General features: G+C 38.8%; 1 protein-coding gene across 1 annotated transcript in view; it reads right to left on the bottom strand.

Moving 5' to 3' along the window:
• Nucleotides 1-1,853: 1,853 nt before the first annotated feature.
• The window catches only part of LOC307113846 (lipoxygenase homology domain-containing protein 1-like), a gene marked incomplete at both ends in the record, with an annotated part of 141,267 nt that continues 119,634 nt past the window's right edge, over nt 1,854-23,486 (bottom strand). The window contains 5 exon segments of the mRNA XM_079795806.1: nt 1,854-1,953; nt 3,558-3,639; nt 9,771-9,849; nt 12,219-12,373; nt 21,298-21,517. Coding sequence (XP_079651932.1) covers nt 1,854-1,953; nt 3,558-3,639; nt 9,771-9,849; nt 12,219-12,373; nt 21,298-21,517 — 636 coding nt within the window.

The raw sequence follows: 23,486 nt of genomic DNA, 5'->3' as shown, positions 1-23,486 counted from the left end.
CCTTCCAACACTTCCTTCACTGAAGTGTTGAACCTTTCAAAGTCATCCATGAGGGTGGGAATCAACTTCTTCTAAACTCCTGTGAATATTGATATGTTGACCTTTTCCCACCTATCACAAATATTGTTAATGGCATCTAGAATGATGAATCATTTCCAAAAGGTTTTCAATTGACTTTGCCCAGATCCATCCAAAGCATCAGTATCTATGGAAGTTATAGCCTTCTGAAGTGTATTTCTTAAACAATAAGACTTGAAAGTGAATTACTCTTTGACACAGCTTCAGAATGGAGGTTGAGTTAGCAGTCATGAGAACAACGTTAATTTTGTATATCTCTATCATAGGTCTTGGATAACAAGGTACATTATAAATGAGTGGTAACATTTTGAAAGAAATACTTTTTCTGATCAGTATGTCTCATCAGTGGGCTTTTATATATTGTAAACAAATGTGCTATCATCCAGGCTTTGTTCTTCCACTTACAAAGCACCGGCAGAGTAAATTTAGCAAAATTCTTGAGAGCTTTGAAGCCAGGTGTGGGTTTCTCCTCCCTACCTACGAAAGTCCTAGATGGCATCTTCATCCAACATAAGGATGTTTTAATCTACATTAAAAACCTGTTGTTGAATGTAGCCACCTTCATTAATCTTGGCTAGATTTTTCAGGATAACATGCTGCAGCTTCCACATCAGCACTTACTGCTTCACTTTGCACTCCCGTGTTATGGAGATGGCTTCTTTCCTTAAACCTCATGAACCAATCTCTGCTAGCTTCTAACTTTTCTTCTGTAGCGTCCTCACCTTTCTCAGCTTTAATAGAATTAAAGAGAGTTAGGGTCTTGCTCTAGACGAGGCTTTATCTTAGGGAATGTTGTGGCTGGTTTGATGGTCTATCCAGACCACTAAAACTTCCTCCATATTAGTAAAAGGCTGTTTCGCTTTCTTATCATTCATATGTTCACTGGAGTAGCACTTATAATTTCCTATGAGAACTTTTCCTTTGCTTTCACAACTTGGCTAACTTTGAACCTATCTCACCTTTTGACAAATGGTGTTTTTTTTCTCACGGCCCGATTTGAAGGATTGGAAGAAGCTGCCTGTGGCACCAACTTGACAAGCATTTGAGGATAATCAAGGAAAGTGGCTAATGGATGAAAGATGTCTGTCTCAATATGTGTTCGCTCTGCTGCTGTCCACAGCAGCCCCAGTGACCAGCTCCCAAAAGACCGAGTTGATGAGGACCAGCATGAAGTGCAGTGAGAATGACTTTAATCAAATTGATTGTTTTCTTTTCACCTTTCCTTCTTGATATTACCACCCATACTAAGAGAAATGTGCCATTACCTAAGACTAAGACTTCCACTTTAAAATGAACATATGTTGTGTAAAAGTATTTTATAGCAATCAAATGTTATGCACCTCTTCAGTTTCTTTCTACAAAGGCTACCTAAATATTTCAGGACACTTATGAGGTGTCAGAGTCTCTAAAAGAAGGAAGAAGGAGGAGGTGAATGAGGAGGAAGAGGAAAAGGATGTGGAAGAAGAAGAAGAGGAGGAAGAGGAAAGAGGAAAGAGGAGGAGGAGGAGGAGGAGGAGGGGGGGCAGGGGAGGAGAACAAGAAGAAGAAGAAATAGAAGAAATAATATGTGTACTCCAGATATAGGCTGATCTTGGTCAGGTGTTGTCTGGTACTTCTCCCAACTCTTGAAGTTTTTCAAAGCAATAATTGTGTCTAGCACAAAGTGATCCTTCCCAAGGGTTTGCTCCAGCACAAGGAAAGTGAAAACCTATTACTAGAGTCAGATCAATAGTTTTTTGAAGCCACAATACAGCGACAGACCCAAGCTGGCCCTTTCAGGAGGCCACAGATCCAATCTCTCCTACCGCACTGTAGCTACTTTCTGCAAGCAGTTCCCGTTCAGTCTTGCCATCATCTTGGTACTCATCTAGCCATCTGCTGGGGAAAGAGGGAAGACAATTATTATGAAAATATTAAAAGAAGGCACATTACTTAGAATAAAAAATAAAATGCTTAAGGATTTAAAGAGGTCTTCAGAGAGGGGCTCAGAAATTAAAAAATCAGTTAAGATTTCAAGCCACATAAAATGATCTTTAGGAATTCAACTTCAGCAAACCTTTGTCCTACATTCAAGTTATATTGATTCATCCTAAAATGTCAGTTTTTAGAAACATTCTATGATAACTTTACAAATATTCTAATATATCTTAAAATCAGTAAAAAATTCTCATTTGGACTTTCCTTAGTGGAAATCTTTATGTCTCTCCTTTCATGTAACTGGTGTTTAGTTGCTAAAGCAGACTCTAGAATAGCAATCTTCCAGAGATATATAACACAAGGCACATATATTTTTTTAAAGTAAAAAAGAGTAAAGATTAAATTAATAAATATTTTTATTTTAATAAACTCAAAAGCTATTTCAACATGTAATCAATATAAAAATTATTGAGCTATGTTACTGCAATGGTCTGAATGTTTTTGTCCTCCTACCCCCAGAATTCATATGTGGAAATCCTTTGAAAGGTGCTTAAGTCATGAGAGGAGATCCTTTATGAATGGAATTAGTGGCTTTAAGAAAAAAAGATTCTGGAGCCATGGAACAGACTGACATAGCTTGATGTGGGTTTGGGGAGATGAGAAGAGATAAACCAAAGAACTTATATACTTATATGCATTGCCCATGGACATGGGCAATAGGGTGGTGAAGACCTGTATGTGAGGTGGGAGGAGGGGAGGCACTGGGAGGAAGAGGGTAAAAGGGGGAAAATGGGAGATATATATAATACTATCAGCAATAAAAATATACATTAAATTTTTAAAAATAAAATGTAACTGGGAAAAGAAAAAAAAAAGACTCTAGAGAGATATCTTGCCCTTTCTGCCATGTGAGGACACAGTGAGAAGTTAGCAATCTGCACCCAGAAAAGGGCTACAACCAGAAGACAACCATCCATTCTGGGGCCTTACTCTTGGACTTCCAGCCTCCAGAACTGTGGGAAATAAATATCTATTGTTTATCAGCTACCCAGTCTATGGTATCTTACTATAGTAGCCTGATTCACCTCATTTGTATTGTATTTATACCATGTTCGAATAATGCTTTAGCATTCACAGTTCATACACATAACTTTGTTTGATTTTAATTCATATGAACTAATAAAAACAGGTATTCCCATGATACTTACACGTGAGGAAACTGAACCTCAGAGAAGTTGATAGTAGTACCCACATTCACAAAATTAGCAGGGAGCAGAACAAGTGTTTGAGGAACAGAATCAAGAACCTGTTTTCTAAGTCCTAATCCAGTTTTCTTTCCATTTCAGCATGCTTATTGCAGAAGAGAAAATTATTAAATATTCCAAATAAAGAGAAAATGACTAGTGCTGATAAAGAACAGCTTCCTGAGGAGAGAAGGCCTTGAATTCTGGTCTCAAAGGAGGGAATGATGCAGGCAGAGGGAAGGCGGGAGGCATGCTGATGACACAGCTGGAATGAACTGGGCAAAGGGGAGTATAATGAGGTAGTAAGTTACCACACACCTGTTGCATGGAAACAGCACCTCTTGATTGCCATCTTCCTCCTCAGATTTAACAACAATACTCTCAAGAAACCATCCATTACCTGGATAAATTGACAAAGGAAGTCACTTTGACTCTTTAACATAAAATATACTAGTATTGTGATTTTATTCATAGACTCCCAAATGTTCTTTTTTAAGTACACTTGTCAGAAAATTTGAATACAAAAAAATGCACATCACAATTATACCAGTGGAGAAATGAAAACATGAGTGACGATATAATAACTCAGAGTAGTAGAAGCAGAAGAGAAAACAAGATTCCGTATTAGGGGCACAAAATCTAATAATTCTGAAGAAAAAGGACTTAAAGGCCAAGAATAAAGAGAGAAGTAAATTCACATGAATGCTTGACAATACATTATTTATAGAATATTGATATGTTTAAATAATAATGTAAAGTCACAATCAATCATCATTCTTAATGGTGAAAATTTAGAGGTAACCACTGATTAATCACTTGTCAATGTGATTAAGTAAAGGGTAACAAGAAAAGGAAAGAAAGAGAATGAAAAGTAATGTGGTGGAAAAGAGGAAACAGAACTTTCATCATTCACAAATAATGTGATTTTCTAAATTAAAAACCTAGAGAAATTTCAGAAAATAGAATTAAAAGAGGTGAAAAATGGTAAATATGTGCTAAATATATAAAAATTAATTACATTCCTATTGACCAGAATGGAAGAGTTCAGAAGCATAATTCAATGAAACTTACAGTATTGAATTGCTATAAAAATTTAAGAATGTATTGGTAAATCTAAAGACTGATGTAGTATAATTTGTAGAAAAATTATTTAAATTTAAGGAATGACATAAACAAAGAGCTATCCCATATTTGTAAGTACAAAAAAAATTAGAGAGATATAGTTCCCTCAAACCAATCTAAAACTTTAGTGTCATTAAATCAAATTCACCACAGGGTTTTACAAGAATATTGATGAGCGGATGATAAAATGTATGGGGATGAGTGAAGCCCAAGACGGTCAGAGCCCCTCCATATCAGAGTAAGGTAAGAGAGTCAGACTAACGGTTATCAAAATGTCTTATAAATCTATGCTAATTACAACAAGGCAGCATTGTTGTTGGCATACGTAAGCTGACTGATGGAACAGAAAAAAGAATTCAGGATTGACCTACACATTTACACAAACGTGATACAGGCAGTCCTTGCTTTGTGCAGTGGGGCAGAACCACATGAAAGACAGCACGCTGAAGCCCTGCCAAGCCATCTTACTAACTAATGGGGAAAATTATGATTGTTCATTGTGAAACATGTTTGCTGAAACATCAAAAACTCTCTTACTGCTAGTTAGAAAGATAGAAGAAAATAAAAATTGTCAGCATGAATATTTAGTATACCGCAATTTAAAACAGAAACATTGAGAATTATAAGGTCTAGTTCTTTGTACATAAAATTTTTAAAAAGGCTTCAAAAGTATTTGATGAACAAGAATAGATCCAGGGACAAATGGCAGGGGAGGGGGGAGTTAGCAACCAAAGGACTTGTACGCATGCATATTAGCATAATCAATGGGCACAGACACTGGGGTGGTGGGGGCTTTCCCGGGGTGGGAATGGCTGGGGCAGGGGGATGGTCAAGCGGGGGAAAAGGAGACATATGTAAAACTTGGGCAATATTTTTTTTTAAAAAGGAAAAACAGTATTTTGAATGGTGCTTGCCTTCTTTATAATATACAGTAAAGAGCAAGTATCTTTTCTATTCCCCTTTCTAAGTTTCAATCAGCTTCCAACATTTTATCACTCTGTGCTGTTAATGTTGTACAACCCCTCTGAGAGTTCCTTCAAGGTGAAGTTTTTACCAACATCACTTCCTCTGGGACGTGTTCATCCTTTTTGTCACAACCACTCTTCGCGCTTATGGTCAAAAGCTCCCTTCACTAGGTTTCTCTGCTGCTTAGAGAGTCTCTCAAATGGTGGCAGTGGCAGCATTCCCACAGTCACATTTTTCTTCTGTCATCCCATTTGTGTTTGATTTGAACTCCAGCATTATCACTTTCTATTATTTTTTTTGTCGTGCTTTCATCTTTGAAGTATACATTTTTGTAAAATGTCACATGCGTTGATCACAAGTTAATAATTTCAGTTCATTAAAATATATCACAAACTGGACAAAATATTGTGGTAGTAACTGCTAGTTGTTTTCCCCTTCTTCAGTTACGGCGGTGTTAGAGCCCACATTTCCCAGGATTCTTTGCAGCTATGTATAACATATGACTAATTTTTCAGCAAGACAACATGAAGAGAAGTAGTGTGTGCAGTTTCCACCTCACTTGCTTTGAAATGACTTTTGCCTTCACCCTAAATATTATCATCAAGAACATGTATTTCCACAGAAGAAGAAATTTAAAAAAAATGAAAGAATGCTGAATCTTCTTAGAAATCAGGAAAATGCAAATTAAGACCACAATGGGATACCATTTTATAACCATTTAGAGAAGGCAAATATTAAGTGTTCCAGGTGTTTGTGGGGATATTGCACAACAGAAATTCTTGCTCACTGCAGGTAAGAGTAAAACAGTACAATCACTTTTGGGGAAAAAGTGCTTGATCTTATAAAGCTAAATATAATCATATTCGTTGATCCAGCAATTTAATTCTATGCATTTACCCTGCTGCAGGGTTTCTAAGCCTCAGTACTATTGACATTTGGCTTAACAATTCTTTGCTGTGGAGACTGTTGTGTGAATTATAGACTGTTTAGCAGCAACCAGGCCTCTACCCACTAGATACCGGTAGCACCCCCAATCCAATGTAATAACCTAAAAAACCTTCAGACATTGCCAAATGTCCCTGGAGAAGGCAAAATCACTTCCCTTGGGAATTCCTATCCTAGCGGAACTCCTGTTTTTATACACTAGATGTACACAGTCTATTCGGTTTGTTTGCGACAGTCAAACTGGAAAAAAAACACATTTTATTAACAAGAGATAAAAAATTTAATTATGTGAATCATGCAATAGAATATTCCATAGACATGAAAATAAATTATCTATAGCATCACCTAAGAAAACGAGTGAATCTTAGAAGCATAATCTTGAGTGGAAAAATAAGTCATGAAAGACTTCAGATAGCCTATCTTGATTTTTACAAAACACAAAAACTGTCAAAAGTATTTTCAAGGATACCTGCATAATTAGTAGAGCCTTTTTTAAAAAGCAAGGATAAAAACATCAAGAAATGATAAGCCAAAAATTCAGAACAGCTACTTTGGTGAAGAGGATAGGAATAGCAAATACAGGTAGAAACACTGGTATTGGTCATTTTCTAGGCTCAGAGTGGGGGGTGAGTTATCAGACCTTATATAATACACATTTTGAAAATCATAGCCTACATTTTCTATTATAGTAATTTTCTTTTCTTTTAGTGAAAAATATGCAGAATGTATAAAGGAGAGTTTAGTTAAAGACTTTTAACACTATGCTATAGAGCCCTGGCTGAGTAGCTCAGTTGGTTAGAGCATCATCTGCTAAGTTTGTGGGTTCAGTTCCCAGTCAGGGCACATATAAGAATCAACTGATGAATGCAAAAATAAGTGGAACAACAAATGGGTGTTTCTCTCTCCCTTTCTCTCTCTGTCAAATCAATAATTTTTTTAAAAAAATTAAAAAGAAAATTATGCTACAGTAATTACTTTCAACCTTTCTTAACTGAGGTCAAATTGCCTTACCCTAACAGAGAAACCCATCAAAATTCCCAACTATCCTGCCAAAATCTAGCTCTCACCTTCAGCCGGCCTATCATGTTGTTTGTGTGTTGCTGTTTTTTAATGCCTATCATGTTTTCATCATTTCTTGGAGGAGAGCTTCATATTCTTCTGGTCTAGGCAAGGTCCCCTTACCATGTGGTACAATAACATCCTGTGTGTCACTTTAACACTATGTGCGTATTTTATTATACTTGCTTATTTCCTCTGTGTCTGCTCCCACTAGGCCCTGCCTTGTTCACATTTGAAGGGCCGGGCATAGCAGGTCCTCCACAAAGCACTCTTTTCTTTTCTTTTTTAAAATTTTATTTTATTGCTTAAAGTATTACAAATAGTAGTACATATGTCTCCTTTTTTTCCCCATTGACCTTCCCCCGGCCTTCCCTACCCGCCCCCTCCCTCCCCGCACATGCCCTCCCCCCCCCCCCCCGCTCGTGTCTTGTGTCCATTGGTTATGCTTATATGCATGCATACAAGTCCTTCGGTTGATCTCTTACCTCCTCCCCAACCCCCAACCTTCCCTAGCCTTCCCGCTGTAATTTGACACAAAGCACTCTTACATCAGAAGGCAGAGCTTTTCAACAAATGGTCTGAGGACCACATGAATCAGAATCCCCTCAGGTGCTCATAAAAAAAGAAGCAAACAAGCAAAAAACCAGACAGCTTATTTCTGATGATTCAATAACTACTGAATCAGAATCTCTGGGCGTAGGCCCAGGAAGCTATTGTGTTTGTTTTAAGATATTCAGGTATTTCCTAAATATTTTGAGTCTTTGCTAAGTTTGCTGTAAATGTAAGGCTCTACTGAGGCTTTCTCTTTATTCTATTTGAGGTTAGATACCCACAGATACAACTTTGTTCAAGTTGAAAAAATAATGTTGGGGGAGGGGCATGGGAGAGGGCAATGGGAGGAAAAGGGGCATATGTAATACTTTCAACAGTAAAGATTTATAAAAAAGAAAAAGAATAATGTTAAGTAGCTTCTCTTTTTAACAATGGGAGGGAAAATAAAAGGTTTGCAAGTTTCGCTGAAGTGTTTCCTATACCTGCACAGATTTTGTTAATCGGTGTTTCACTGAAAAACAAACAAACCAGTATTAAGACGTCTGTAGCTTTTAGCTCTTTAAACATTAAAAATAATAATGTTTCTTTCCTTTTTTCCTCCCATCATTTTTTTTTAATCAACCAAGTTGGTAATAACACCTTACCCTACAAATGTCCAGCCTGCTCCTTCAAACAAACCCCTAACTCTTCCTCCTTTGACCAGGGAGTCACTGGGGATTGCCCTGTAGGTGCTGTTGCTATTGTTACCACAGTGCCTCAACAAGGTCTCTTACAGCATTTGGGGTTAGATCTTCTGTTTCTCTCTCACAACCAAGGGGAGTCTCAAAATGATTTTTTAAAAACTAGAGCCTGGTTAAGCCAGGAATTCCTATTAGCTGCTCTGTTTGATTCATGCCCAAGTCTACAATCTTGACTCTCATCAGCTCTTCTGCAAATCCATGCACGGTTTCCAGGGAGACTTGGGATAAAAGCTAAATCTCAATAGAAGTTTCCATCCTTCATGACACCGTGTATAGAAGACAGTATATTATGTCTTTCCTCCCTCTATTTACTGTCTTATTTCTGCCTCTTTCTAATAATTTCCTCCATATAGTCCTCAACTCATTTTATCATGCATCTATTTTCTTCCTATACAACGTGACCTTCCCTTTTCTTCTTCCTTTCTCTTTGGGTTGTATCTAGAATACCCATGTTTCTTTTTGGTAAAGGCCATTTTTAAGTTCTAAGCACTATATTTGGTGCTAGGAGAATAAAGTTGAATAATATGTTATACCATACATCAAAAAACTAAAAATCTAGCAAAAGGGAAAAAAGAAGTATAGAAATAAATGGGTACTTTTAGGTCCTATGATACAAGTTAAAATATGTGGTTGCAGTGAAGAATGGAGGTTCTGGAGTCAAACAAACGTATGTTTGAATTTAATACATCTAAGGAAAATAAGGGAGATATTTAAAAATTAGAATTGACTAGACTAGTTAACAGATGTGGGAGGGGTAGAAGGTGAGGAGAGAAAGGGAGAATCAGGATGATTTCCAAGTTATTGGTTTGATAAAAGAGTGTGGGATAGGGAACCCAGCAGAAACACATCTGTAGGGAAACATGATAGACGCAATTTTGAATATTACCTAGTAGGTCTGAGTACTTTACACACACACACACACGAAAATTTTCCTAGAAAATTTTCTTCATAATAAGTAGCAGTGAGCTTTTTAAGTCCTATAATAAATATAATCTGACAACACTTCATTTAACTCTAATTTCTTAAAAGAAAATTTTCTCATCTCAATTTTACATGAATTGTACATTCACCATTTGTTTCACCTGCCTTTTATGTGACTTTTTATAAATATTCAAAACAAATTTCTTACCAAGAAAGCAAATCTTACCGGGACCTGTGCCATCATGACTAATCAGAACTTTCTTCAATTTTCTAAGAGACACTGCCTCAATGGAAAAAATATCAACCTGTAAAAGAAACGGAGTGACTATTAGGACATTCCCTTTATCTACTAAAATAAAAGCATTGCAATCAGTACATTATTAGTAACTACAGTAAAATATTACTATATTGCTCTATATTACTACTATATCATTATTACTACCACTATAAGAATCACCATTTATTATGTTATGCACAAAGTCCTATGCTATGCCTTATGGAAAATATACAAACATGTAATATAATTCTTCCCCTCCTCAATCATACAGTCCAATAAAAATATTTTAAAAATTTAATCACAACATTTATTCTAAGTCTACTACTGCTAATTTCTTACTCATTTTATTATTTTATTTTTTAAAAATATGTTTTTATTGCCCTAGCTGGTTTGACTCAGTGGATAGAGCATTTGCCTGCGGCCTGAAAGCTCCCGGGTTCAATTCTAGTCAAGGGCACATGACTGGGTTGTGGGCTCGCTCCCCAGTAGGGGCCGTGCAGGAGGCAGCTGATCAATGATTTTCTCTCTCCCTCTCCCTTCCTCTCTGAAATCAATAAAAATATATTTAAAAAAAAACAATTCCAACTTAGGTATGTAAATATTCCTTTCTAACTTAGAGTTAATTGATTGCCAATAAGAAGGTGGAAAAATAATAAATAAAAATTGATACTGAGGTCCTAGAGGGACCCAGTCCCTGCTGCAGACAGCAGTGACGTCTAGAATACACATCTTGATTATACTGTCTCCACCTCTTTCCTTCTCTCCTTCTCTGCATTTCTTCTCTGTGCTTCCTGGATCACCTCCTGCCCAGGATCTGCCCTAGGCTCTGTTTTGGGAGAATTCACACGAAGGTCTCACTTTTCAAGTGAGAGTTTATGACAGCCTATCTTTACTGCTGGGCCCAGACTGAATCCCAGCCTGATGAAACCTCTTCAGTCTCCACACAGCATCACAGGCTCTTCATTGTCATTTTCTGATTGACTTCTTGCTTCTTAGCTTCCATTTACAAATGGCTGAAAGCTATGGTAAATAGCTTCTCCTTTGGACTTTCTTCTTTCCAGAATCTTGGGCCCTTAAGCCTTAACTTTCTTGGCAGCTCTCCAACGCCTTTACAACATAATTAAAAGATGTTTATCACCCTAGCCGGTTTGGCTCAGTAGATAGGGCATTAACCTGTGGACTGAAGAGCCCCAGGTTTGATTCTGGTCAAAGGCATGTCCCCTGGCTTTGGTTGGGGTTTGTGCGGGAGGCAACCAATTGATGTGTCTCTCTCACATCGATGTTTCTCTCTCTCTCTCTCCCTTCCTACCACTCTCTCTAAAAATCAATGGAAAAATATCCTCAGGTGAGGATTAACAACACCAAAAATAAATAAATAAAAGATATTCATCAAACATTTCTAATTCCCATTTTGTTACAAGTTAGACTGCTAGCTGGAAGTAGAACTTTGATTGTTTTGTTTTTACTTTTGTTTTTGTTTATTTTTAACTAGAGGCCCGGTGCACGAAATTCATGGATGGGGGTGTGTGTGTCCCTAAGCCCAGCCTGCACGCTCTCCAATCTGGGACCCCTCAAGGGATGTCCGACTGCCCGTTTAGGCCCGATCCCAGTGGACATCCCAACGGGCAGTCGGACATCCCTATCACAATCCAGGACTGCTGGCTCCTAACCGCTCACCTGCCTGCCAGCCTGATCACCCCCTAACCACTCCCTGCCAGCCTGATCGACGCCTAACTGCTCCCCTGCCAGCCCGATTGCCCCTAACTGCCCTCCCCTACCGGCCTGGTTGCCCCCAACTGCCCTCCCCTGCAGGTCTGGTTGCCCCCAACTGTCCTCCCCTGCAGGCCTGGTCACCCCTAATTGTCCTCCCCTGCTGACCTGGTCACCCAAAACTGCCCTTCCCTGCTGGCCTGGTCACCCCTAACTGCCCTCCCTTGCAAGCCTAGTCGCCCCTAACTGCCCTCCCCTGAAGGCCTGGTCACCCCCAAATGCCCTTGCCTGCAGGCCTGGTCACCCCCAAATGCCCTCCCCTGCAGGCCTGGTCACCCCTAACTGCCCTCCCCTGCTGGCCATCTTGTGTCCTCATGGGGGTGGCCATCTTTGACCACATGGGGGCAGCCATCTTGTGTGTTGGAGTGATGGTTAATTTGCATATTACTCTTTTATTAGATAGGATAGGAGAAACTGGGACTTACTATGGTTGCATTGTTCTGGTTCAGGCCCACCTCAACTCAACTCCAGAACAGTAAGATGCACACCAAGAAGTGACCTCACCTCTCTGTACTTTCTATTTGGTACCAAATGAGTATCTCAGGAATTTTCTGAGTGTGTGTCTTTTTAGATAAAGAAATTACAGGAAGGGTGTGGGGTAACAATTTATAAAGATCTTTCCATTACCTGTCCATGTTGAAACTTGACTTTGTTATTTTTGGACTGATAAAGCCTTCGATTCCCTGAATCCCCCCTGGAGCCGATGAGGTTGATAAATACATTAGACTCTGTCCCAGCACCTGGCCTCCTGCCAATGCATATGTAGACTTCATAAACCACCACTGAAATGTCAGAAATCTCATATTATTTTCCTCATTTTTATTTTCTCTTTGAATTTATTAGATACCCTGGAGAAAAATCCGACTGTGCTTTAATCTAGTTGGCATGACTTTCTCTATGGTACTTGGGCCCACTCCTTACTCCTTTTCTTATGTCTACCCCTATTCAAGCATATTCTCCACCACTTCATGTTTATCTCCTTCATGCAGACACCCAGCCATCCCCACAACTACTGTTTTAAAATAATTATTGTTAACAATTATGCACTTCCATTAACCACTACACTTTCACAGTTATTATAAGAAGTTATACTTAAAACACACACACACACACACACACACACACACACACAAACTCTTCTCTCTCTTAATTAGATGAAAGTGGCAATTTTTCCCCCCTGAAGTTGGCCTGTTCTAATCACAGCTGGTCACTCATGCTGCTCCTTCATGGAGATTACTATTCTGTGGGGATTTTTAATAATCTTGATAGAGAAGAAATACAAAGATCCTAGAGAAGTGCAAATTTAAATATAATTCTAAAGAAAGAGCTCAGTGAGGTACCAGCAAATTTTAATCCACCATTTTTGACTTTAGAATTAAGGTAATTTCTGAGACACTGGTAAAAGTCACTAAAATTAGAAAAGAGACTAGTCTTGCTGGCACTACTAATATGAATAATATCCTGGACACAATGAGTACTTGTTATTTCAAGTTCTAGAATTCTTTATAAGTCATACTCTGTGCAATTGAACAGTTGCATTTATAGAAATCTACATTAACATTTTCGAAAAAACTCAGACATAAAAATCCAACAAGAAAACAAGGTACGTGAGAAACATTGCCTGTTTCCATCATGCCTGACCTTTAAAAAGACAAATGTGGTATATTGGGAAATTGTGTAAGCAGAGAAGATAAATCAGCTTCTTGTGCAGTCTTACATATTCTAAAATACCCCAGAGTGAAAGCCGGCTGAGCTGAAGCAAAAATTTAGAACACTTCTCATGAATTTAGGACAATGAAAGAAATCTTTTAAACCACCTATAAAGGAGATCTGGTCTCACAACCTGTGCAACTACCTGAGCTGAATTGGCTGAAACTTACACTGGAATGCTTCATGAAAACAAGTATATGGACAAGCATGATTGGAAGTCTTTACAGGGAGACCATGATTTTGTTTACTGGAATTTTTTTCTTCATTTCAGATAATAAGTGAACTTGTTTACAACTAAAAAAAAATAAGTACATTTAAAATATTAAAACAGCCCGGCTTGGTGGCTCAGTGGTTGAGAGTCGACCTATGTAGCAGGAGGTCACGGTTCAATTCCTGGTCAGGGCACATGCCCCGGTTGCAGGCTGGATCCCCAGTAAGGGGCGTGCAGGAGGCAGCCAATCAATGATTCTCTCTCATCATTGATGTTTCTATCTCTCTTTCCCTCTCCCTTCCCTCTCTGAAGTCAATAAAAATATTTAAAGAAATATTAAAACACAAAGTTAAACAAACTAATCGTTCATGGTTTAAAAAGTATACACCAAAAATTATTTAGAACAGAGACCATATATTGGTAGCACTAAATGCAGCACTCAGCCCTCCCTCAACCATTGTACCTGCCCCGTGATCAATTTATGCCCCTTCCCTGCTACCTGCACAGACCTCAAATACTTCTCAACACTGTGTTCCCAGGAACAAGTTTAATACACACAAATGGACCAGAAAATTTCCCTCCTAGATTTAGGCAGCTATTGACAGAGAAATGTCCTAAAGGGAAGTCATCTTCACAATTTAGGATGATTTGGGGTAAATTATGAAAGAATGTTAAGTAAGTATGTTCTTAATGTCACCAGAATTATCAATGATAATTATCAATTATCAAAAAGCAATAGCCGTGTTGACGGGATTGTCTATTGCCAAAGCCATTGTCTACCCTCATGCTGAGCGTATCCTGCAGGACTGCACTTATCCGGGTATTGTGTGTCTTGGTCTCCGTGTCCTAAACCTCATGTGCTGTTATGTGCAGTGCTCACGTCTTTTTCCATTTCGAACCCCTACCTCCCAGCACATGTTAAAAGTTTACTGAATAATACTAAGTGAATGCCTTTTACTCCCTCCATCTAGGAAAAGTGTTGTGTGCTGCTCTCTGCTGGTTGCCCACAGAACTGCTCAAGCATGAATCACCTAAACCGTTCAGTGGCAGCTCACTAGACTGCGTCTCAAACCAACCCCACTTTCCCAGGATTGTTTTTTGCTACTAACTTTGCTCTCATTGCCCAGATTATTTCAGGGTCCAGATGGCTTCTGGCCCTTTGGATTTGTCTTCTGGTCTTAGATCGATATGTGCTATCAGGAATTGACAATAGAATTTGGCTTCCTAGACTGAGCCTCTCTAAAGACTACCATCCACACGGGAGTGACTGAAGAAGGCAAGGGGTGGGCAAGGAATTACCACTGTCAAGTACTTCAGACCAGACATGTGCTAGAAAATTCTCTTAAGTGAGCTTATTTAAAATGCCTCTTTACTACTATATGCAGTATGGCCTAGTGGTGTTATTCTATTTTGGTTCAAACCATCCAAAAATTCTCAATCTGTTACTGAAAAAAAAAAAATCTCCGTTTTTAAAATAAGCAATAGAGTCACATAAAAATATCATCCTTCCAGCTGTAACCCTAAAGTTGCAAGCTTTCATTCTCCTCCCAGGGTACATGGTTGAAATTTTCATTAGGAAGAGACAAAGGAACTTACCCTAGAGGGATGTGCCCCTGTGCAAATGTGTGCAGGTGGACACACACACACACACACACACACACACTCCCTGCCCTGAGTGGGAGCGAACACATTAATGCTCAGTGAAACTCATGGGACCTTAAATTGTAAGTAGGGCCCAAAATGGAAAATTCTCCACCCAGGGCCTTCCAAATATTAAGCTCCCCAATTCAGAGATGGTGGTACCATAGAATCTCCCAACTCCTTCCAGCTGGCAAATGACCATGGGACCACGGGGCCCTGATTTCTCAGTCCCCTTCCCTCCATTCATGGAGACAGACTCTCAAAACATTTCAGGTCCTACCAACCTGGGGTGACATAAACAAATAATCACTGTGCCTAAGGTCGTGAACTTTGCACTTGTGCCCCCATCCTTGTCAAAGTGCACACAATAGCTTTAGTGAATGTAAGGGTTTTTTAAATTATTATTTTTTCTAATTAGAAAAAAAAAAGTAACTGTTTATGTTTGGAGGACTTCCCTAGTGCCATGTTTTTATCATGATGTTCAAATGTTCCTAGGTAATTCTCAGTGACCTTGCCCTGTCGAGTCCTTATGCCCTGTCGTGTCCTTATGCCCTGTGTGAGGCGGCTCCTCTCTGCACATAGGTACCTGTGATGCTGCTCCGACCACCTCAGGAGCATAAGCATCACTCCGAAACCTGGGGAACTCTACAGGCAGCACAACTGAACTTCCCAAGACAAACCCCTCGGCTGAATCTTTAATTTGATTTAATTAATGGACTGTTTCAGTGCTTTCTCTCTGTCACCAAGAATGAAGCTTTCTCAGCACTCATCGTGGTGAGATCACGTTGATACAAACTGCCCAAGGAAATCGGATCTCAGATACAGATGGTAAATGAGATTCAGTGGTAAGCATGTGCCGACACTTTAGTCTGCACTGAAGGTTTGTGGTCCAAGACTTTATACACATTGGTGTTTAGGGCCGAAGCTTCATGTGCCTCTAGGTGGTAAAATATTTATCTTACCTTTGAGCTGTAGGAGGAAGTCCCAGGGTGGGGAGGGAAGTGGAATTGCTTGCTATTTTGTAGAAGGTCACCAACAAGGCCTAGTGAAAAGATCCCTTGGACTGGAGACCTGACCCAAAGTAAAGGAGCTGGCCATGCAGAGGCCTGGGGAGGTACAGCACAGCAGATAAAATAGAAGAGCAGAGGCCTGAGGGCTAAGGGGACAGCTTGCCTGGTGCCCTGAGGGAGCACTGAGGCTGGAGCTGTGGGGAGGGTGATAGGCCTTGCAGGAAGTTGTGATGATTTCGCTTTTACTCTTGGTAAGTGGGGAAACCTTTGGAGGGTTATAAGTAAAGGAGTGACCTAACCTGCTTGGTATTTTCAGGAGACCACACTGGCTATGGGGCTGAGAATAGCCTGTCCTAAAGCCAAGGTGTTCTTTGTGTTTGCCCTCCCATCGTGATAGCAGCTCAGTGCTATGAAGGAAGCAGCAAAGAAAGACAAGTCAAAGGGAGACTGCAAAGGCACTGCCGAGTGCCTGCTATGTGACAAATACTGTATTCATACCTTTTCACATACTCCTGATGGACACATATTTCTGGTTTGCCTGGAATGGTCCCGATTGACACCTGTTATTCTCACATACTCATTAACAGAGTCTTTCTCCACTCAAAAAAATGTCCTGGTTTGGATGGTGAATTATAATGGTTATCATGATCTAATCCTATATAATAAAAGCCTAGGTGGCGTCACACCCTCGCGTGTGATGTCATCAAAAGATGGCCGCCACAAGATGGTTGTCACAAGATGGCCTCCACAATATGGCCACCACAAGATGGCCAACAGGGGAGGACAGTTGGGGGCGATCGGGCCAGCTGGGGAGCAGTTAGGCATCAATCAGACTGGCAGGGAAGCGGTAGGGGGTGATCAGGCTGGCAGGCAGGTGAGCAGTTAGGAGACAGCGGTCCTGGATTGTGAGAGGGATGTCCAACTGCCAGTTTAACCAGTCGGACATTCCCCGAGGGGTCCCAGATTGGAGAGGGTGCAGGCTGGGCTGAGGGACGACCCCTCCCGCCCCCGCACAAATTTCGTGCACTAGGCCTCTAGTCTAATAATAAGATTAATGTGCTCCATTTCATAGGCAAACTAACTAAAATTGAGAAAAGCAGTGCAACTTGCCCTCATTCCAAAGCCAGTGATTGAGACCAAGATTTGATCCAGACTCTGCTTCTCTGAGCTCCAGCTGTTTCGTCAATGAAAGGGTCTGTCTGTCCAAAGCCCACATTTCCCCCTTGAACCTAGGTATTGTGGTAAAGGCTAAAGCATTAAAAGAAACCTGCTTGTTTTTTTCAAACTTATCTTAACTCGGCTATTATCATCCACAACTTGCTGTAAGATATCAGAAAATGTTTTAGAAACACACATATTTTCTCACTATTAAAAGACTGATAAATGTATATATTTGGAAGCAGACACGTTTCTATTATGCTGGTACTTTCTTAAAGTCACAAATAGTTATTTTCTATTTTGGAGCAAACTGCTAAGCACACCTGTGCACTCGCAGAAACCTAGCATCAAACACTTCCTCACGCACAGAGGTGGCCCAAGACCTCACCTCGCATCATCATCTGTCTCTCCTGAAGAAAGCCTGGAGCCAGAGCATGTGAAGCAGCTATGGTGAGCTCAGTTGACATTCTTATCATCTCTGGGCCATCCCCACCGGCCATTAACTAAAGATTTTTAAGGACAACCAACCAAGGGCGATCAGCAGCTCCTGGTGCCTGTTCCCAGGAACAGGGCAGACGGTGAGCAAATCGGAGCTGGTGTCGATGAGTTCAGCTTGGCATACCAGCGCCCGGGAGGAGATTGCTCTGATCCCACCAGCTATCTAGCTCAGCCCCCGAAGAGTGGTGATTTATAGACAGATACTCTCAGAAAACCTTTTCTTTTGAAAACATTCCAGTTATCATTTGAAAAGAAGAGGCAAAGTCACAAAATTAATTGGCTCGAGTGTTAAGTGCCAATGATAAGGGAAAGGACTCTTTTCTGTGCCACTAAATTTAAAAAAATAAATAAATAAAACCATCAAGGGTGTCACTAGAACTCTACCCAGCCTGGCAAGCCTAAGCATTAGTAGCTTCATTAAAAACAAAAAGTTCCCCTACATTATTCTTTGTGTTCTTCCCTGGGCTACTTCAGAAAATGTTGACAGATGGACAGACATATCCCAAAAGGAAGGTCAACCCCTCCTTTCAAACCCAGAACAGAGAAGCACCAATGCAATGGTTTGAGTCTGCTCTGCCTTCCCTTGATGTCACAGGACTAGGAAGTGAACCTGTCGGTGGCACCAAGAATGACTTTCCAAAAGCAGTACTAAGCAGGACCAGACTGCCCCTCGCTCCTCAGTAGGTTTTGATCCCTCGTTAATTCCTGAACATTGATGTGTCGTTATTTTTTTTTTATTTTCTTATTTTAATGATTTCCCCCTCAATGTCTGGGAAAAGGGCAGCTGAATTGATTTGCCAGAACTGGAATAAAGTGAAAGGAGTGGATCAGATTAGCTTTAGGTGTCGTGTATTACATAACATTACTTTATAGGAGAAATTGCTGTAAGAAAGGGTTGGTGTGCTTCAGCTAAGAAATTACCCCTCTAAATGGGAGATGCTAATGGATAAAGTTTCATTAGCTAGTTTGGGAAACGGGTGAACAGAAAGATGCAGAGGAGACATGCTGAGTTTTTATTGCTGCTCAAATTAAATGAACCCCAAAAATCAATAGTTCATTTAAAGTACAATGAGTTTCTTTTGTATCTTGAATTTTTTTTAAACCCACACAACTGCTTTCTACGTTTTTGCATACAATATAGTTGTGCAATTGAGTTTAAGTAAAGTTCTTTTTTTTTAAATAATGCAGCTTTTAAAAACACAATACATTGAGAAATAACTAGTATATCAGACCAATAAGATTTCTTCTGTTTCTTATTGGCGTTATGGATTTAAAAGTTCTTCTATATATCACTTTCAGAAAGAAAGGATTCTTGACTGATGTTAGCAACTTGGTGAGTAGTATAGCTAGGTCCTAGAATTCTAGACTGCTAGATATTAGCTCTAATTTTTTTCTCATCTAGCCTCTGTAATTGCTAACATTCCTATATTACTTAAGACTGATTCATGTAGCAGAGCATGAAGCATTTGCTGAGTCTTTAAAAATTTTTATTCAATTTATTTAAACAACATAAAAAAGACAGTTTATCTATTTTTCCCAAACCCCAACTCTCTCCACTTGTAATAACTAATCTGTTCTCTGTATCTGAGCTGGTTGTTTTTTGTTTGGGTATTTTTCTACATATAAGAAAGATAATACAGGATTTTTCCTTTTCTGCCTATTTTATTTCATAGCATAATGCCCCAGATATCTGTCCATGTTGTTGTAAATGTCAAGATTTCGATTGATAACCACTTATATTATTTCCATACCTTGGCTATTGCAAGTAATGAACATGATCGTGCATATATCTTTTTCAATTCGTGTTTTCATTTTCTTTAGATAAACACCCAGAAGTGAAATTGCTGGACTACATGGTGGTTTTATTTTTAACATTTAAAGGAAATGCCATACTGTTTTTCATAGTGGCTGCACCATGGCATGCCTACCAACAGCAGCACACTAGGATTCCCTTTTATCCACATGCTCAGGTTGGGATGTGGTAGTTCAAAGCACCAGTGAGCTGTGGAGGGAAGCCTTCTGAGGAGAGCCGAAGAGAAGAAACTGATGAAAGGGCAGAGAGAGGGAAGACAACAGACTGAACAAGTTAACTGAAGCCATGAAAACTGAACAGCTTCTGGGGAACAGGAGCCCTGTCTGAATCATCTTATGTCCTCTGGTTCCCATTACACTAGGCAGCTAATGACCACTGTATACATATGTTTACCTTTATTTGTGTGGAATGGCAGGCTAGACCATGAACGGGTATTAAAGATGATTAGGGTGAATTGCCTAATGAAATACTGGGGCTCTAAGCAAGAAAGAGGACAAGGCTGAAGATGAAATGTTAGTCCTCTGTGTAAAGTTAGCAACAGGAGTTAGGGAGAGGCTCAAAAGGACAGTGACAAATCAAGTATTTAAACCCATGTGTTCAAGGAAAGAGAACCACATAGAGGTAGTGATTAAAAAAAAATTTTTTTAATGGAGCAATCAGTAAATAATTTTGTTTGTATCATATAACCGAGGTCAGGGTTAGAGGGTAATAGCTAGTATTTATTACATGATTCTATGTACCAGGAAGACTAAGTGCATTATCTCATGACTCAAAACAATCACACTTTCATCATTTCAGAGATGAGGTATTCTGGCTAAGGTTAGCACAACTAAATACATCATCAAGCCAAGACTAAACCAGTGTGTCTACTTCCAGAGTCCCTAGAAGTCTCTGCCTATTCAAATGAGAGATCAATAGTGTCAAATGCAGTAAAGAGTTCTAGGACACAGAGAAAACACACAGACACACAGTTAATTTAGGACAAAATGGCCATTCGTATCCACTGGGAGAATATTTTCAACACAGCAGTGAAAACAAGGTTATTATCAGAGATACATGGCATGGACAGAGAAAAATTAAGGCAGTGTGTGAGTTCACAAACAAACAAAAACCTGAGTGAGGGATTTAGGTGCTCCTAAATTCATGACTGATAATATTTACTAACAGTACAGCCAAGAAGAAAGCCACATTGAAACGACTAGCAAACCATTTGCAGAAAGATGAATTGACGACACACATACATCCTTGTACATTTTCACCTTTGAACAACCATGCAAGTGTTAATCCTAAAGCCTGATGTTCTAAATAAGTAAAGCTACAGCCTGTACGCTAAATCTTCCAGCATCTGTTTTTGTGCAGTCCAGGAGCTAAGAATGCTTTTCACTTTTCTTAATGGTTAAAAAAATTAAAAACAGAAGATTATTCCTTGATAAATTGAAATTATATAAAATTGTAACTATAGTGCCCACAAATAATTTTTTTAATACAGCCACACTATTACTTTACATATTATCTATAGGACCTGAACAGTTTCAAGACTTCATGGCCCACAAAGAATAGATATTTAGTGTCATCTTTACTGGAAAAGGTTCCTATTCTCTGTTCTGTATCATTTCAATTATTTTCATCTTTAATATCAATCACAAAGGAAGCAAAATTAAATACCTGGCAAAGATGCTTTATTAGTTCTCACAATGGGCATTTCTTTCCATCTATCGCCATCGTTTTCATTCTCAGCTATCCAGGAGTCAACAGTTAGACAAAACAGCTCACTTGTGTCTATGTTTTCAAGTTGAATTTCTTCCAGATACCACCTGGGATCCTTTCCACTGTTGTCATGTCCAATACGTATTTCGTAGATTTCACCAATATCTTTAAGATTAATCTGCAACACAAAGGAGAAAGGGGAAATAAAACTTCCTACATCTCTGATATGATTTATCAAATTACAAATTCATATTCAATTTTGAACTCAATATCTACTCCCCCCCCCTAAATATTTCTTACTAATTTCCTTTAAAACTAGTTACTTGTAAATGCTAGTACTTATAGCGAAGCATAAATTCATTGACCATGGACAAACTAATATATTAAATCCAGCTAATTTTCACTATATCTTTTTTTAGCAACTCACTATTATTACCTTGAAAAATAAATGTTTTATTGTAATTATTGATATTCACTATTTATTCAGTGGTTAGACCTAAAGAAGACAATCTAACTTTCTGGAGTCTATAATACATTTTTTTTTCCTATTAAAGTGGGGTCCCAAGGAAAATAAACCATATATGCTTCTGAGTTCAAACTAGGGCTAATCAAATAGCCCTGAAACAGAGTGACTTTGTATTGGAAAGTGTGATTTCCCGCCCCCCCCCCCCCCGCCTCCCCCCCGTTTTACTAAGAAATAATTGACATGCAGCACTGTACAGGTTTAAGGAACATAGCATGATGGTTTGATTTACAATGCGTTCAACTAACATCCATCTTCACACATAGACTAAAAAGAAGAAAAAAAAGAAATTTTCTCTATATGATGAGAACTCATAGAATTTATTAGCTTTAGTCATCATGTTGTATATTATACCCCTGGTACTTATTTACCTTATAACTGGAAGTTTTTACCTTTTGACCATTTTCAAAAGATCAGAATTCTTAGACATGATACAAAAAACATAATCCATAAAAGAAAAAATCCCTGATAAATTGAATTTCATCAAAATTCAAAACTTTTGCTCTGTAAAAAAACCTACTAACAGGATGAAAATTCAAGCTACAGAATGAGAGAAAATACTTGCAAATCACATGTTTGAAAGAGAACTAATAATATCTAGTGTATATTATTTATATATTCACATATATCCATATTTTTCTATAGAGTATATATCCTTTAATAAATGTGGATAGATATAAATATGTAGATAAAAACAAAACCAACTTCTCAAAAATCAACATTTAAAAAACAACAACAATAAAATGGTCAAATGATATAAGGAGCCACTTTACCAAAAATGATATGCAGATTACAATAAGCACATGAAAAGATGTTTTGCAATAGAGAAGTATATATTAAGACCACAATGAACTATCACTATACATGTATTAGGAGAGATAAAATAAAAAATTAATGACTACACCAAATGCTTGCAATGATGAAAAAAAAAACTCATGAGATCACTGATACATGTTATATGTAAATTGCCGGTGAGAGGGTAAAATAGTAGTCTACCTGGAAAATAGTTTGGCAGTTTCCTAAAAAAAAAATAAAACAAATCAATTAAACATATACTACCATACCTCTCAGCAATTACACTGTTGGCCTTTATCTCAGAGAAATGAAAACTTAGGTCCATGCAAATGCCTGTACACAATTGTCCTAACAACTTTATTTATAATAGTCCCAAATTAGAAACAATCAAAATGTCTCAGTAGGTAAATCGTTAAGCAAACTGTGGTACAGCCACACAATGGACTACTATCAGCCATAGAAAGGAATAAACTATTGATACATGCAACAACTTGGATGGATCTGAAGGGCATTATGCCAAATGAAGGGAAAAATAAGCTAATATCAAAACGCCATAGACTGTATGATTCCAATTATATAATATTCTCAAAATGTCAAAATCATAGAGATTAAAAACAGAATAGTGTTTTCCAGGGAAGGTGGTGGAACATGGCTGGGGGTGGGGTCTGTGACCAGAAAGCAATAGCACCAGGGAAATCTTTGGGGGATGAAAGAGCTCTATACATACTAGGCACTTGGCTAATTCACCATTTTGGAGCCCACATAACCCCCCTCTTTACTTGGCCATTGTGTATGGCATGGGGTGGAGGCAGTCCTTCCTCACCTCAGT

Source organism: Cnephaeus nilssonii, assembly GCF_951640355.1.
Source record: "Cnephaeus nilssonii genome assembly, chromosome: 18".
Taxonomy (NCBI): Eukaryota; Metazoa; Chordata; class Mammalia; order Chiroptera; family Vespertilionidae; genus Cnephaeus; species Cnephaeus nilssonii.
This window is presented reverse-complemented; position numbering and strand designations above follow the sequence as displayed.